This window comes from Lissotriton vulgaris, chromosome 10 (genome assembly GCF_964263255.1).
Source record: "Lissotriton vulgaris chromosome 10, aLisVul1.2, whole genome shotgun sequence".
In the NCBI taxonomy this organism is placed as follows: domain Eukaryota; kingdom Metazoa; phylum Chordata; class Amphibia; order Caudata; family Salamandridae; genus Lissotriton; species Lissotriton vulgaris.
The window spans coordinates 703691695-703707796 of NC_141698.1; the positions used below are offsets into that span (position 1 = coordinate 703691695).

General features: G+C 46.1%; 1 protein-coding gene across 1 annotated transcript in view; it reads left to right on the plus strand.

Moving 5' to 3' along the window:
• CUL2 (cullin 2) overlaps positions 1 to 16102 on the plus strand; it is a 570015-nt gene that overhangs the window by 256339 nt on the left and 297574 nt on the right. Inside the window, exon 11 of the mRNA XM_086941531.1 lies at positions 7490 to 7597. Coding sequence (XP_086797657.1) covers positions 7490 to 7597 — 108 coding nt within the window. The remainder of the gene's footprint in view (positions 1 to 7489; positions 7598 to 16102) is intronic.

Here is a 16102-nt window from a genome sequence, read left to right on the forward strand (position 1 = left end):
TTCATGCTAATAGGGTAGTGCTACGTACCAACCCAAAATTTATGCCTACGGTGGTATCACAGTTCCACATTAACCAGACGATAGAACTGCCAGTATTCTTCCCAAATCCAGATTCAGTGGCAGACAGAGCTCTGCACACACTAGATGTTAAAGGAGCCCTCCTGTATTACATAGACAGGACAAAGGATTTCAGAAAGACTAAGCAACTGTTTGTTGCCTTTTCACCACAGCACAAAGGCAACCCCATTTCCAAATCGGGTATAGCCAGATGGATTGTTAAGTGCATACAGATTTGTTATCAAAAAGCTAAACGCACATTAACAGTTCCCCCAAAAGCGCATTCAACACGCAAGTTAGGGGCATCCATGGCTTTCCTAGGTAACATTCCTCTCGAAGATATATGTAGAACAGCCACATGGTCCACCATACATACATTTACCAAACACTACTGCGTGGATGTACACTCCAAACAGCAAGCTGCTGTAGGACAGACTGTTCTCAGGACTCTTTTTCAGACTGCTGCAGCTGGCACGGGCAACCACCGCTAAGGGGGAGACTGCTATTTATTCTATGCACAGATATGAATTCAGCAGCCCACATGCCTCGAACGGAATAGGCTACTTACCAGTATGCATCTGTTCTTGGCATGTAGGGCTGCTGACATTCATATCGCCCGCCCTCCTCCCCGGTGCCTGTCGCAGCTGTAGCACTCAGAATTAATCTCAAGCATGGACATCACTTACTATATCATACTCCATCTCTGCCACAATGGCGAAAAACAATCTGAGGATGGAGAGGATGCCCATGCGCACTGTAGTCCAGGGGAGGAGCCACCTATCTTGTGATACTTCGTAGACTCTTCCAGGACAACAATGTGCAATCATCCGAACCCAACACTAGGCGGCGATCTATGCACAGATATGAATGTCAGCAGCCCTACATGCCAAGAACAGATGCATACTGGTAAGTAGCATATTCCTCACGATTTGTCGATACCAGCCGCAAGAGGGCGGTTCCCCACTGCGTATGTGCAAGGAAGTCAGGCAGGTTGAAAAGCCTGACTTCCTGGATAAACGAGGCTTCGCGCTCTAGTGTTGCCTTGTACTTCGAATCCCGAACTTCCTGTTTCCTGTCCTTCGCGTATTCCTTGTCGTCTGGTCCGCTCCTGCGAGTCTTCGACTCCCTGCTGTTTTCCTCCTCGGCCCGGATTCCTGCCCCTGGATTCCCTAACTTGCTGAGTTGATTTCCCCTTTATTGCCCCGCTCTTATTGCGGCCGGATTCTCGATTAGCGTAGGTCATTTTCTCCTGCTGGACTGGTTTTGGCGCGGCTCCTCCCGCCGGACGGATTTTGTCCCGTCGGCCGGCTGGGACTTGTCGAGCCTTTCCAGTTGGAGGTGGCCTGCGTCTGGATTGGGGTCCCGCTGCACTTCGAGTTTTTACCCTTAGTTTTTGCCCTCATTCTTTTGGGAAATCACTTCTCTTCGGATCCTTGTTACCACGACCCTTGGATGCTCAGTTGAAAAACAGACGTCTGGAGTCCACCCCTGGGGTTACGGTAACAGCGCGCTGCACTGCTAAAACATTACTATTATTATTTTGGCCCAGGTGCCTTCGTTTTACTGTTTCTGTTTATCACAGGAAAAGGCGTCCAACTGAGGAACCATTTGCTTTCATTCTACAGACACTCTATGTTGTTGTATGCATATTGGTGAGAGACTTTTCATGTTCTAGAATACGACTTTCACATTGCATATGAGCTTACTGACCTTGTACTTGTACATGTGTTTTCCTCCAGAGAGCCAAGTCCGTGCATTTATATTGTGAAGCCCTGTACCTATAGACCAGAGTCAGATGTTTGCTTTAGGTAACTTCCGATTCATATGCTAATATCCAGGCCTCCATATTTTGTATATCAGAACACTGCTCACTGTTCTTTCCTTTACAGGGCATTAAGGTTTTCCTACCGGCTGGTGGACAGGTGGCTGATTCCTAGAGAATTGTCTCCCCTTTTTTCCTTGTATTGTTTCCCTTCTTTCCCCTATTTACCATTTGCTCTCTAGTGCTTGATAGAGGTAATTGGTGATAGTGGAAGGTTGAGGACTAATCATCATTTTCCTGAAGTTCCTGATGCTCCTGCAGCAATCCCCGGTAAGATCTTTACAAGCACACTTCCATGTGCTGCTTTGAGCCTTCCCCAGGCCCCCTCGTTCCCCTTCCCCTTGGCCCTCCTCCTTCCTCAGCTCAACTCAACTCCCTTCCCTCTGGCCCCCCTACGCACTCCCCCTTCCATTTGCCCACCTCCTCCCCCATCCCTCCATTGTGTTCTGGAGCTCTTTATTTTAACCTCAATAGGTCTGTGCTCTCAGCTGCCCAGAGATGCAGGATGACAACCACAGTCCTTCAACTCCCTATTGCAGTTTGTGGATCATTTCCATTTGGGCCACAACGTCTGTAGTGTTGTACCTTGTTGGCAGAAAGCTTGCCTTCAACCTTCAGTGCTTCCTCTGGCAGTTGTGGCATAGAGGGATGCCTGCTACGTTATGCCAGATGGGATCAAGGAAAGGTGCCCTACTCAGTGTTTGGCTAAGTCGCAACAGCACCATTAAGGCTGAATTAACAAGCATTTGCAATGCAATCGGTCTCTCATTTACGCTAGTTTAAGATATTTGCATTGTAAAAATGACAATGTCTTTTATTTATGTTTTAAAAACCAAAACATAAATAAAAGGCATTGTCGTTTACAATGCCAATTGCTCAAACTCGCGTAAATGCAAGACCTATTGCATTGCAAATGCTTGTTGTGTTCTTTAATCGGTTGTGGTGTTCCAGCCTGCTGCCAGTGTCCCACGCCAGGGACACCGCAGAGGTGTGTGTTAAGCTCCTGTAGGAAGTGCACAGCTTTTGTGTGCAGACCATTCCTTCCTTACACGTTAATCTTTCAGCATCCGGGCAGCGAGTGGTGTATGACGTGGAGGGGAAAGGTTGGCAGCCAGAGCAGGGGCTCTGAGGGGAGCCGAGCCAAGGACACGCGCAGAAAACTCAGAGACCCGACGCATGACTTCTGTCTGCAGTGTTTGCAAACAGAGGCTAGAGCTTCATTTCCTCTTCTGAAAGCAGCCGCTCCCCGGGAAGCAAGCATGGCTTCGGGGTGCAGGCACTTCATAAACCGCGTCTCTTTCATATTTTTCCTGCTTTCTGTCTGGGCTGCAATAATGATTCGGAGCTTATGGGGAGATGAAAATCAGAAGATGGAGAACGGATAGCATGTGCCCTAACTCCCTCCGCCGCCTGCTGCTTTCAGGGGTCGGTTGCCCACCCTCCCCAGACCATAAACCGGGTCCAGAGGTGCTTCAATGCAAAAGTGAACCTCTCAAACACTGTGGGTGCTTGAAAGTGAACCCTTCAAGCGATGTTGGCTGGTCCCCCTGGTGAAAGAGTGAACCGCATCAGAGTGTGCCGACAGAGACGCAAGCTGACGGGACACAGTGAGCAGGCCCTGTCCGCCTGCAGTCGCCCGATGCTCCTGCCTAACAAGGGAGCATAGTTTCAGAGAGGCAAGGTGCCTGGAGTTCAGCAACGGGTCCTGCGCTGCATCACCTGGTGAGAAGTGCCTGAGGCATATCAGAGGACGCTAGTGGAGGTGATTAGTGTCCTGCATAGGGCAAAGCAGCACATCATTGGCCACAAGGCAACATCGCAAGTTCAAGTCTATCTGTTACGCTTGCATTCCTGCAGGAAGAACCGATCCCTTGCTACAAAGCAGAAGCGTGGATATCGCTTGTCACAACCTGTTCCTGCAAGGAGGTAAAACGAAATTGCTCTTTGGGCTGCTCCATCTGCTGTGCGCGAGGGAGGGAAGTGAACGTGTGCCATGCGCGCGCTGTGTTCAAACGCCACAAGCCATACGCGCACATTGCCTGTCCGGGCGCGCTGGGATGGCCAGAGAAGACACGCTGTGAGCGTGCACCTTTGGGGTCCGGGCGCGTTGGGGTATGGTGATGCGACGTGATTGAGAAGCCTAGCCACATACTTGGACTTGGCAGGGGATGACTGCTGCACCACCATGCCAAAAAACTATAGACAAGGGAGAGGCAGAGGCGGCTGTGAGTGGGCTGTGGAGATTGTGGAGCTGCCGGCTGCCAGCGGAGCAACAACTGAGGTAAGGGCCCAACCAGGAGCATGCGGGGGGGTGAGATAAGGACAGGGTTTTTACAAGCTGCTAAACAGAATGCCTCTAGCGAGCTAGAAGGTGCAGGGTGGGGTAGGGGAGCAAGGGAAATGAAACACACACACAAGTAACAAGGAATTGCTACATAGATAAGAGGCGGGGATCTAACGCCGTCGTACGCATTCACGAACGCATTCACAATTGAAATCCTTTGTGCGCGTGCACATGTCCCGGCTCCCTTCCGAGGCAAGTCGACAACAATAGATCTCGCTAGCGACTGCGCTTCGCGCTGCGTCGCCAGGCGAGACCTAAAAAGCACCACTGTCATGTGTTTCTTGCATGGCCCATTGTAGTTTTCCCTATGAATAGAGTAATTGTGCACGTTGTAGGCCTCATGTTCTTTTGCACACATTACTATATAAGCACATTTGCTATGTGCCACATTGTACTTTCATACGGAGCCTACATATGTTTTTACGTTCTGTTCTTATCCTGGGCTTTGGTCTGAAAACTCTAGGCAAGGTCAAACAACAGTGCCCCTTGTTATTCTCTCTGGTCAGACACTAGCACCTAGACATAACACAAGAACGCAGCTGTTTGTGTGCACACACGTTTTGTCATATGACTGAGCACAAGAGTTTGAGAAAACACACTTAGCGAGGGTGCTGATATAAGTTTGCTTCGTCATCTGAGGTGTAAAACGTCCATCTGCGTATGGTAAGGTACAGGGTCCGACACTAATCCCAGAGATCTTGGATATGTAACCATTTAGCTTCAGTAGAAGAAGAATGTGGGTGAGTTTTAGGCTAAATATGTCTTATAACATGACAGAGCTTTTTATAGTATATGGTTCATTAGACATCCTAATGGAATTTTTGATGTGCATTCGCTTTGTAATTGTGGCTCGAATACTGCATTTTAGAGCATGATAGTTTAAATTAATATTCCAAACTTCCTTTGTGTCTCTTGTTTATATTATTGTGGACGAGTATGCGTGAGAAAGCGAAAGGGTGTATTCTGTTACTGTGATCCCTGAGAGGGTCGAGAGGGTTGTTTCTGGGGTGCCAACTCACTTGTTTCTCTGGTAAGGTTAGGAGGGCAAGTGAGGTACTATAGCTAGTTGGACTCTGGCTCATAGGTACTGAGGTAGTATGGTGACTCACTCTCTAATTTCCAGTGTTCTATGGTCCCAAGCATAGTTGTTCCTGAGGACAATCCTTGCAACACTACGTTTAATTTAATCAAAGTTCTCATAAAATCTGATAGCTATTTTCACTTTTGCTTATTACCCTGATTTTTTATACCTGCAGATAAACCTCATTTAAATTATTTTTTGGGTTTATATAGACGTTCACTATTTGGTTAAAATCGCTTGGTGAAGGTTACTGTAAATGTGTATTAGATCTCAAGAGATTTGATATTGCCCTTAATTTGCATATGCACAATGTAACTTAAAATATGTACTTCTCCAAACTAGGTGTAGGAAATTGCTGTCCCCGCATCGTAAACAGTGGCACAGCTAGAGCTTTGATTTAGATATATTTAAAGAAATTGTTGTTTTGGGTTTTTTTTGACAATTTTGTGCTATGCATCATTATTTTTAGGTCTATTTTCCATATGTTCATTATGTTCACTGAGTGTGCCACTTGATAACCTTCCCCAAAGAGCTGTTCAAAATCTCTTTGGTTATATGGAACAACGAGGGCACTGCATAGATAGGGACATTTAGCCCTACTGTGAATCCTTACTAAACGGGTAGGCTTGGTAAAGGAAAAAAACCACAAGGCAAATGTTCCGTTTGAAACTTTGGACACACTGAAAAGTGGGGTATTTTGCTCATCAAGAAAGTTCTAGCCGCTGCTTCAGCAAAGTTTTGCAAAATGGGGATAAGGATAATCAATTAATGGAACAGATTTTGCACTAACTTTTCTTGCTGTTTGGCTTTATGGATTTCTCAGGCCTCTAATGCCCTGGATAATGATTTATTTCCAACACCACTTTTGCAATTCTTTCTTATTATCAGCGCAATGTGGGATTCTTCTAGGATTGATGTTTTTTGAGCTTCTAGATACATTTTATCATCAGTTTCTACATGTGTACTCCACTATGCTTTATTTGCTGTATTGTATTTGTATTTATATTGCGCTTACTACCACTGATGAGGTGTCAAAAGCGCTTTTTGGCGAGTAGCACTCTGCTCCGGAACCCAAAAAGGAATAATGGTGGGTTAGTGTAGGGAAATGTTAATTTGAGCAGTGGACATGTGAGCCTTTTAGTTGGATTGAGTAGGATAATGGAGGGATAGAAGAAAGAAGATTCTAGAAAGTGTTATTTGGGAGATCATAGTAAGACTAGGATTGAGTGAGTAAAAGTAGAGATGTTGGAGGGGCGAGTCTCTAGAACGGGATTAGAGGAATCATAATACTAAAATGAGGTATGGATGCATGAGGGATGAATTTAGAAATTGTTGCTTGAGAGATCATAGAAGTAAAATAAGGTTTAGAGTGAGCCAAGGAGGGGGCAAGAGTTGAGAAAGCTTTATTTTGGAGGTCCTAATAGTAGTATGAGGTTTGTGATGAGTCGGAGACTGCATTAGCACTTTTAATATTTTTAAAACAGTGCTTGACATCTATTCCTTGCATTAGTAACATAAATGTTTTAAAAGTACACTACTAATTTAAGGTCATACCTTACATTTCAGTTTAATGTATTACTTACCTAGAATAAACGTTTGAATATAAGTTACTTTTAAACTTAAAGCATACATCGTATTGTTTCTGAAGGCACTGCTGATATTTCACTGAATATGTTCTATCTTGTTCAAACTTGAAATAGTTTTCAGCCGTTTACTTTGCATAAGCTGCAAAAAAATCTGTCCATTATTGCGTGCCCTACCAGGCATGACCCTAAGGGATATTGACTCTTTTCACAGTATTAACCTGTCAGATAGTGATATTCTTGGGTAGAAAATCATGACTGTAATTACTGTTTTATTGTGCAAACCAGATTCTTATTGAAACATTATCTTAACCTCTAGGGGACAATAGTTTCCTGATCTGTTTTCATTTCTGAATCCTAAAATTATTTTTTTTGCTTGGAAATCCGTAAGCCACAAGTTTGCAAAATCAGTGTTTTTACACGGTTTGGGAAAGCAGAATTTTCTGTATCTATACATTTTAAGAATTTTAAGTGTCTTCAATTTAAGGCACCTTTAATGTTGTTTTGGCTAGTTGGTAGGCTTACTATCACTTTGGGTAGCCTGTTCAAAATGTTGCCTTAATAAACCTATACTCATCAGCGTTGTCTCTTTTGTTTTTCAGATGCCAACTCTATTTGTAGAGTCTGTTCTGGAAGTGCATAGTAAATTTGTTCAACTTGTCAACACTGTTTTGAACGGTGACCAACACTTTATGAGTGCGCTGGACAAGGTATAGTCCGCATTAAGCATGCATGATGATAAAAGTGAATGTGTGTGTAATAAATGACAATAATCTAATATATAGATGTTCTATAGACTTTCTACCTTCATCGTATTAAAAGCAAAATCCCTGGAAGTTGTACAAAGCAGTATTTATGTTTTTTAAGGCTACAAACACATAGGAGAAGGATTTTTGAGGCAATGTAAAACAGAGTTTCTACACGACTTGAGAAGACTATTACTTAAAACAAGAAAGATGCTAGGAGTGAATGTGAGATGTATCTCTATTATAATTGTCTGGTTTAAAGTTAGGGCTGCTAGCAGGCATCCCTTTGTCGTCACAAAAGGTTCTTGTATTTGTTTCTTTCAGTTTTTGAGTTCACTGAATAGAAGTGACAGTTTCACAGAGCAACCTACTGTAACTTTCTGCCACGTGGGTAAAATATCAGATGTTTGTTGTGATTTGTGTACAAATACAGATGAGTTGAAATCACACAAACTCCATTTTACATGCTGCTTTCCGAAGTTGGGGATTGCACTGCGCTTTCGCAAATGGGTTAAAATACTATATACAGACCCGGCTGTTTGTGTGCGAATGGATCAAACCAGATCGGTTGAGGTGTTTTTGGGGCGTGGCATGTGACAAGGGGTGCCCACTGTCGCTGCTGTTTGCTCTGGTCATTGAGCCTATGGCAATATGGGCAAGACAGGAACTGTCCCTCTGGCAGGACTGCGAGATAGGGAAGCGAAGGACCTGCCTAGTCTAGGATTGAGATGGGAGACGGATCACTTTAGGTATCTAGGGGTGCTGGTGGCTCATGTCGACGCTAGGCTGCTCCAGCTGAACATGAGCAGAGTGGTGGAGTCGTCGGGGCACTCTGTAGCGTTCTGGAATACGCTGCCGCTGTCCTTAATGGGAAGAATGGCCGTGGCAAAGATGGTGATGCTGTCGAGATATCTATATGCGTGCAGAACGCACTGTGCCCGATTCCTGTGAAAGTGTTGGGACAACTGAATTCGCTTCTGGTGACCCTTCTTTGGGTGGGAAGCGTTGTAAGGTTGCACTGCAGTTTCTCCAGAAACGGTATGAGGAGGGTGGTCTTGGAGTACCCAGATTTGATCTTTATTATTATGCGGCGCACCTTCAGTAAGCGGTGCAATGGTTGGATGAGGGCAGCCATTGGGAAAAGTGTTTGTTAGCTGGGCAAGTGCAGTCAGAGGATCTCCCTATGCACTTGATGGAGGGTGCAGGGGTGAGCGCGGAGGTGCCATATATTGTTAGACAAACTGCCTATATTTGGCAGAAAATCGTGGAACCAGTACTGGGGCGGCCTCCCTTCCACCCGGAATTATCAGCTTGGCAGTTGGCCCCTGTGTGCTGGATGGCGGAAAACATGTCTTTCCAGGCATGGACCGAGGGCGGCTGCAGGGTGTTGGCAGATCTATATATAAATGATACCTACCTTACATTTGAGCAGGCATGTGAAGGGTTCGGTTTGGGACAGGGGCAATATCTACAATATGCTGGTCTAATGGAAGTGGCCAAGATGACATGGCCCACATATCCGGGTACGCCCCGGACCACTGAACATTTTATTAACGTGTGGAGGAGGGCATAGTTTGGTGGCTTTGTTGTATAAGGCTAAGAGGACGTACTCCGGGTATTTGGCGTTTAGGGCATGGGATGTTTGGAATGAAGATTTGCAGGCACCATTTCTGGAGAGGGAGTGGATCGGAGTATGTACACTAACACGCAAGGTGTCCTGCGATGCCCGGTTGAAGTTGCTGCACTATAACTTCCTGCTCCATCGTATTGATGCCTCGCGTTTACATGAATGTTCTAGATGCCATGGAGCCCATGCTGGGTTCATGCATTTGGTGTGGGAATGCCCAGAAGTGCATCAGTATTTGCTTAGGGTAGTAGCACGGCTCCGTGGAAGGGTGGGAATAGTGTTGGAGGTTAAGCCTGAGCAGTGTCTTCTAGGGCTGGTGCCACACCGCAAAAAGGAAAATGGTCAGAAAGCTATTGCAGCTGGTGCTGGTATTAGCTAAACTGAGGGTTGCCATTTGTTGGATGGGTGAGCGGGCTCCCTCTTTTGCAAATTGGATGAGAGACGTGGGGGAGTGGTTCCTGGCATAGGAACTACACATGAAAGCCTGCCGCAGGGAAGAAAGGTTGGATGAGGAAATAGCAAGTTGGAAAGAATTATGCAGAGAATTATTGAACTTAACAAGGACAGAAGTGATTAGACTGCAGAGACTGATGGTGACGATAGTATGTAAACGCAGGTGCACGTGTCGCCCTAACTGTATATGATGCTGTGTCTACTACTAAGCCATGAAAAATGTAAAGTGTATGTTCGAGGCATATGAGCTGCAGATTGCACACTATGCATAGATTGCCACCTAGTGTTGGGCCCGGATGTTTGGAGTTTGTTTTGTAGAAAAGTCTTTGGAAGTCACGGGATAGGTGACTCCTCCTTAGGATGATACTGCGCATGGTCATCGGCTCCATCCCCAGATAGTTTTTTTCCTCCACCGGGCTCGGATGTGTTTCCAGCGCTCAGTCTTGAAACCGAATTCCTTCGGCGCGTAATCCTCACCGACTTTCATAAAATAAGTTTTGAACGCTTCTCCACTCAACGTTATTCTTCAACGTCGAATACTTCGATTCCGGTCGTCATAGACGGCCTTCGGGCCTAACTAGGCCTCAACTCCAGCTCATGGAAAGGATGCCATTCAAAAAGTGTCCTCAATGTGGGTCGAAGTTTCCCCACACCGACCTTCACTAGGTGTGTAACCTCTGCCTTTCTCCGGAGCACGAGGCAAGAGACTTTTCAGCTTGTGCCTCTTTCCGCTCCAAAAAGACTATCCGGGACCGAAGAGCGAGAAGAACAATGGCTCGATCTTCATCCTCCATTCCGGACGACATCTTTGAGGAAGGCATCAACGTCCCTGAACAACAGGACGTTGACAGCGGTTCCGAACACGAAGAAGATTCGGATGTTGAGAACGTCACTCCAGCGCAACGGGTCGTAAGTAAGACCGTCGGCCCGACCCTTCCTCGACACACCCAAAGAAGGCCCAGGTTACACCCTTGCCCTCGGGCTCGGGTGCACACCGACACTCCGCTTCTACTGCACCACCTTTGGGCCAGGCAAAGAAGACAATTAAGCCTTCGGCCGACTCGGGCTCGAGCCTCACCATGGTACCGGCGCCAACTTACCGGCACCGACAAAGACATAGACACTGGCAACGCCGGCGCCCAAACCATCGGCGCCCAAACCTTCAACTCCTTCGGCACCGAAACCCAGGTTGGAACCAAGCAAAGCTTCGGATTCCAAAAAACCGCCGGAACCGAAAAAAGCATTGGATCCAAAGAAACAACTGGATCCGGAAACAGAACCCGACCCGAAAAAACATTCGGAGCCGAAAAAACATTCGGAGCCGAGAGACTCCTGCTACCCAGACAAAGGACATTGTCAAAAAACCAAAGCAAGCCGCTTCGGTGCCGAAACCTTCCACAGCACCAAAAGATCGCCCCCCAGCAGAGCACTTATATTTTCCGGACCCTGCCCAAAAGACTCTGGCTAAGGACCCCATAACCGGACAGTTGATTTTGGCCTCAAAGAAGCGACCACTGGACAAGCCAGCTCCGCTTGCAAAGAAGAAGGACATGGCTACCTCACCTTTAAGACCGCCTTCCCTTCCTCCTCCACCTATGCCATCACCACACTCCCCCATACCACAGCATTCCCCTACACCCTCTCATACAGATGATAGTTCTGATGATATGTGGGGGTAACATGCCTGATCCAGACACACCTACAGGATCACCTGACCCATGGGTTGATTACACCACCCCAGATGTCCCTAATGTCCCTCAGGATGATTTATACCCATCACGGCTTTCTCCACCTGAAGACACTATAGGGTTTAACGAACTAATACACAGGGCTGCACAATATCACAGGGTAGACATGCATACAGACCCTGTAGACGAAGACTTCCTGATGGATACCTTTGATAACGCACAAAGGTCAGCATCCATCTTACCAATGCTCAAAGGAGTAATTGAACACGCTGCTGAAGTCTTTAAAGACCCAGTCAGAACTAGAATCCTAAATCCTCGTATAGAGAAGAAATATAAAGCCGCCCCTTCAGACCCCGAATACATTAAGGGGCCAGTACCACTAAACTCACTTGTAGTTTCCAACGCACGCAAGAGCGCTAACTCGCAAACATCAGGTGATGCTGCCCCACCAGATAAGGAGTCTAAGTTATTAGATGCATCAGGGAAGAGAACTGCATCTCAAGCAGCAAACATCTGGCGTATCGCCAACACACAAGCATTGCTAGCCAGATACGATAGAGCACATTATGACGAGTTAGTCAATAATGAGACACCCCCCTGATAAGAACAGGGATAGGGCACATGAACTCATCCAAGAGGGTAAAAACATTGCAAATACCTCCATTAGATGTGCCCTTGACGCAGCTGATACTGCGTCTAGAGCAGTTAACACCAGCGTCTTTCTAGGCAGACATGCCTGTCTACATATATCAGGATTCAAACCTGAGGTACAAATTGCCATTCTAAATCAACCTTTCGATGAGCAACACCTATTTGGACCCAACGTGGATGTATCTCTAGAAAAAATGAAAAAAGGATACAGACACCGCCAAATCTATGGGAGCCCTGCAGTCGCAGGCTCCCAGACGTTCATTTCTTCGCTCATCCTATAGAGGTGCCACCAGAGGCTATTCCTCAGACACAGCCTTTGCCTCATACGAAGCCCCCACACAATCCACTTACGGCAAGGGCTACCAAAGGGGCGGGTACAGGGGTAACAATAACCAGGGCAGAGGTAAAAATAACAATTCCCGCTCTGCCTCCACCCCTGCCCAATGACTCCCTTACCCTTCACCCGCCCCGCCCCACTCCACTCCGTTCGGGGGAAGACTCCAACAGTACCTGCCAGCCTGGGAAAACATCACATCAGACAGGTGGGTGTTACAAATTATTCAATCAGGTTACTGTCTGGAACTAGAATCTACCCCCCCAAACATACCACCCAGGCAGCGTCCAATGTCACAGGAACATTTAACATTGCTCAGACAAGAGGTAATATCCCTCCTGCAGAAACATGCAATAGAGATAGTACCAGAGCACCAGAAAAACAAAAGAGTATACTCACTGTATTTCCTAATACCAAAAAAGGACGGATCTCTAAGACCCATCCTAGACCTCAGACCTCTAAACATTTACATTCAGTCGGACCATTTTCATATGGTCACACTTCAACAGGTCCTTGACCAACTACTGGGACTAAACGACTTCTTGCCACTCTAGATCTCAAGGACGCCTACTTCCATATTCCCATCCACGCAGCGCACAGAAAATATCTCAGGTTTGTGCTAGACGGGCAGCACTATCAGTTCAAAGTGCTCCCATTCGGAGTCACAACAGCGCCAAGGGTGTTTACCAAATGCCTAGCAGTGGTAGCGGCACACTTAAGAAGACAACACATTCATGTCTTCCCATATATGGACGACTGGCTCATAAAAGCCAACTCGTACTGCCAGTGCGTTCAACACACTCATGCTAGCATTCAACTGCTTCACGACTTAGGATTCACAGTAAATCACACCAAGTCGCATCTACAACCCTCACATATACAACAGTATCTCGGCGCTACAATAAACACCCAGTTAACACTAGCATATCCCTCTCCAGCAAGGATAACAAGTGTACAGACTCTTCTAACAAAATTCAAGCCGCAACACTCACTACCAGCTCGAGTGTTCATGCAGCTCATAAGAATGATGGCATCTTGCATATTCATAGTTCCTCACGGAAGATTGCAAATGCGTCCACTTAAAGAGTGCCTAGCACGCCAATGGAACCAGGCTCAAGGTCAACTAACAGACCTAGTGTTGGTGGACGGTCAGACTCCTCGTTATCTGCAATGGTGGAACACCAAAAATCTTTCCAAAGGGCGACCGTTTCTAGAGCCAATTCCTCAAGTAGCCTTAACAGCAGACTCATCGTTCTCCGGCTGGGGAGCTCCCCTCCTGCATCACACCACGCAAGGCAGGTGGACACCGCAACAAAAGCTACTCCACATCAACCACCTAGAGTTACTAGCTGTGTTTCTAGCCCTAAAAGCTTTTCCAACTGAAGTGTCAGGCAAAGCTGTCCTAGTCCGCACAGACAATATGACAGCTATGTACTACATAAACAAACAGGGAGGGACACACACTCTGCAGCTCTGTTAGCACAGCAGATATGGAGATGGGCTATACCACTGAAGATCTTCCTATTAGCCCAACACGTCCCAGGAGTACAAAACACCATGGCAGATCTACTATTATTCAGGCGGTGGCAGTGCCTTACGAAGGTGGAAATACGGGGAGTCTCCGGAATGCAGATTTTTCCGGTGTGAAGAAAACCCGCCCCACCGACCTATGAAGTGAAGACAATTGTGCTTTCACATGACAACATCCTGGAAATACCAGGGTAATCCGGTAAATAACCGTGAGTCCTTTCTTTTTCTAGTACACTGAGGTCAGGGTACGCCTTAGCGTGTGTATACCGCCCAGTGTCGCAGTTTGGTCCTGAAGAAAGCTCGGCTAAAGAGGCCGCCACGAGCAGAAACATGTCGACCATATGAACCAAAAATCAGGACTGTTTGACTCAAATTTATTGTCAAGCCTGTCCGCCAAACCTTTTTAACATCGTGCATGCTTCAACCTTTATTAAATTTAAGCATAGGTTGGAACGCGCACTTTTTTATTTTGACACTTTAAATTCACTATCACTTTTTGCACTGCTTTTATTCTAGTAACCAGCTCCACTGCAGTTGCAGGTGTAGTAGCACACCGGGCATGCACTTGGCATACCCGGTGAACAACCCGATGATGAAGCATGTCACCCAATAGTTGGGTGAGTGAGGGTTTTATAAAAATCACTGTGATTCTTTTTCTTTTACACACCCACGTGCTTTTTCTACGTCTCATCCTGTTTTGTCTGACTGTTTGAGTCACTCCTTTGTTGTTTAAATGAGATCTACTAAGTCGACATACTCCGCAAATCCACGAATGGGAACTTCATCCACAAGTTCTTCATCCGTTCTTTCAAATGTGGGGACAACCTCAAATAGACCTCTTCGCCACCCACGAAAACGCAAAATGCCCACACCCATTGTCCAAAGGCAATGTGATATGGATGAACTGGTCAAAACTATTTGTGTACGCTTTTCCTCCTCTACCACTAATTCCATTAGTGGTGCGCAAACTACAGTAACATTCCCTAACGCTCATCCTGATCGCTCCAACTTAGGCCAGACAACCATGGTACACCACGCTGTTGCAAATGTCTGTAGTACCACACCAAAAACTAAACCTATCTCCACGCCTATTAACGCAGAACCATGGAGAGATCAGGCACCCGGACCCAGCTCCGCTCAACCTAGCGATCTGGCTCCTGAGGTCATAGAGTTTGGTTACCTCAACCTTCCCCCAGACTGTATGAACGTTATCAAGGAAGCTAGACGCCCCACCACTAGAGCATGTTGCGCTGCTAAGTGGAAATGTTTTGTCATATACTGCCAAAACAACCAAATTAATCCTCTAGATGTGTCTATTCAACACATCATTGGATATTTACTGCACCTTCAAAAGTGTACCTTAGCCTACAGGTCTATCAGGTTACACCTTGCAGCTATTGCAGCACTTGCAAAATAGGCAGCATCTATCTCTTTTTAGAGTGCCAGCTATTAAAGCTTTCATGGAAGGACTCAAAAGAATGATTCCTCCCAGAACACCACCCACACCAGTGTGGAATCTAAATGTAGTTCTCACAAGGTTAATGGGACCTCCCTTCGAACCATTACATAAATGCGAATTGCAATTTCTAACCTGGAAAGTAGCTTTCCTAGTAGCCATTACCTCTCTCAGAAGGGTTAGTGAACTACAAGCATTTACCATTCAGGATCTCTTTCTGCAAATGCATCATAACAAGGTGATTCTTCGTACAAATCCAAAATTCCTTCCAAAAGTCATTTCCCCATTTCATCTAAATCAATCTGTTGAGCTGCCCGTGTTTTTCTCGCATCCTCAAACAGTCGCAGAAAGAGCTCTACACACTTTAGATGTCAAGCGAGCATTACTGTACTACATTGAAAAAACACAAACCTTTCGTAAGACAAAACAACTTTTTGTGTCTTTCTCACCGCCACATAAAGGCAATCCCATTTCAAAGTCAGGGATTGCTAGGTGGATTGTTAAATGCATACACATATGTTATCAAAAAGCTAAACTCACATTAACAATCCCAAAAAAAGCCATTCTACCAGGAAAATAGGGGCTTCAATGGCATTCTAAGGGAACATTCCCCTAGGGGACATATGCAAAGCAGCCACGGGGCTACACCGCACACATTCACAAAGCGTTACTGTGTAGATGTGCAAACTAAACAACAAGCTACTGTGGGCCAGGCTGAACTAAAAACTCT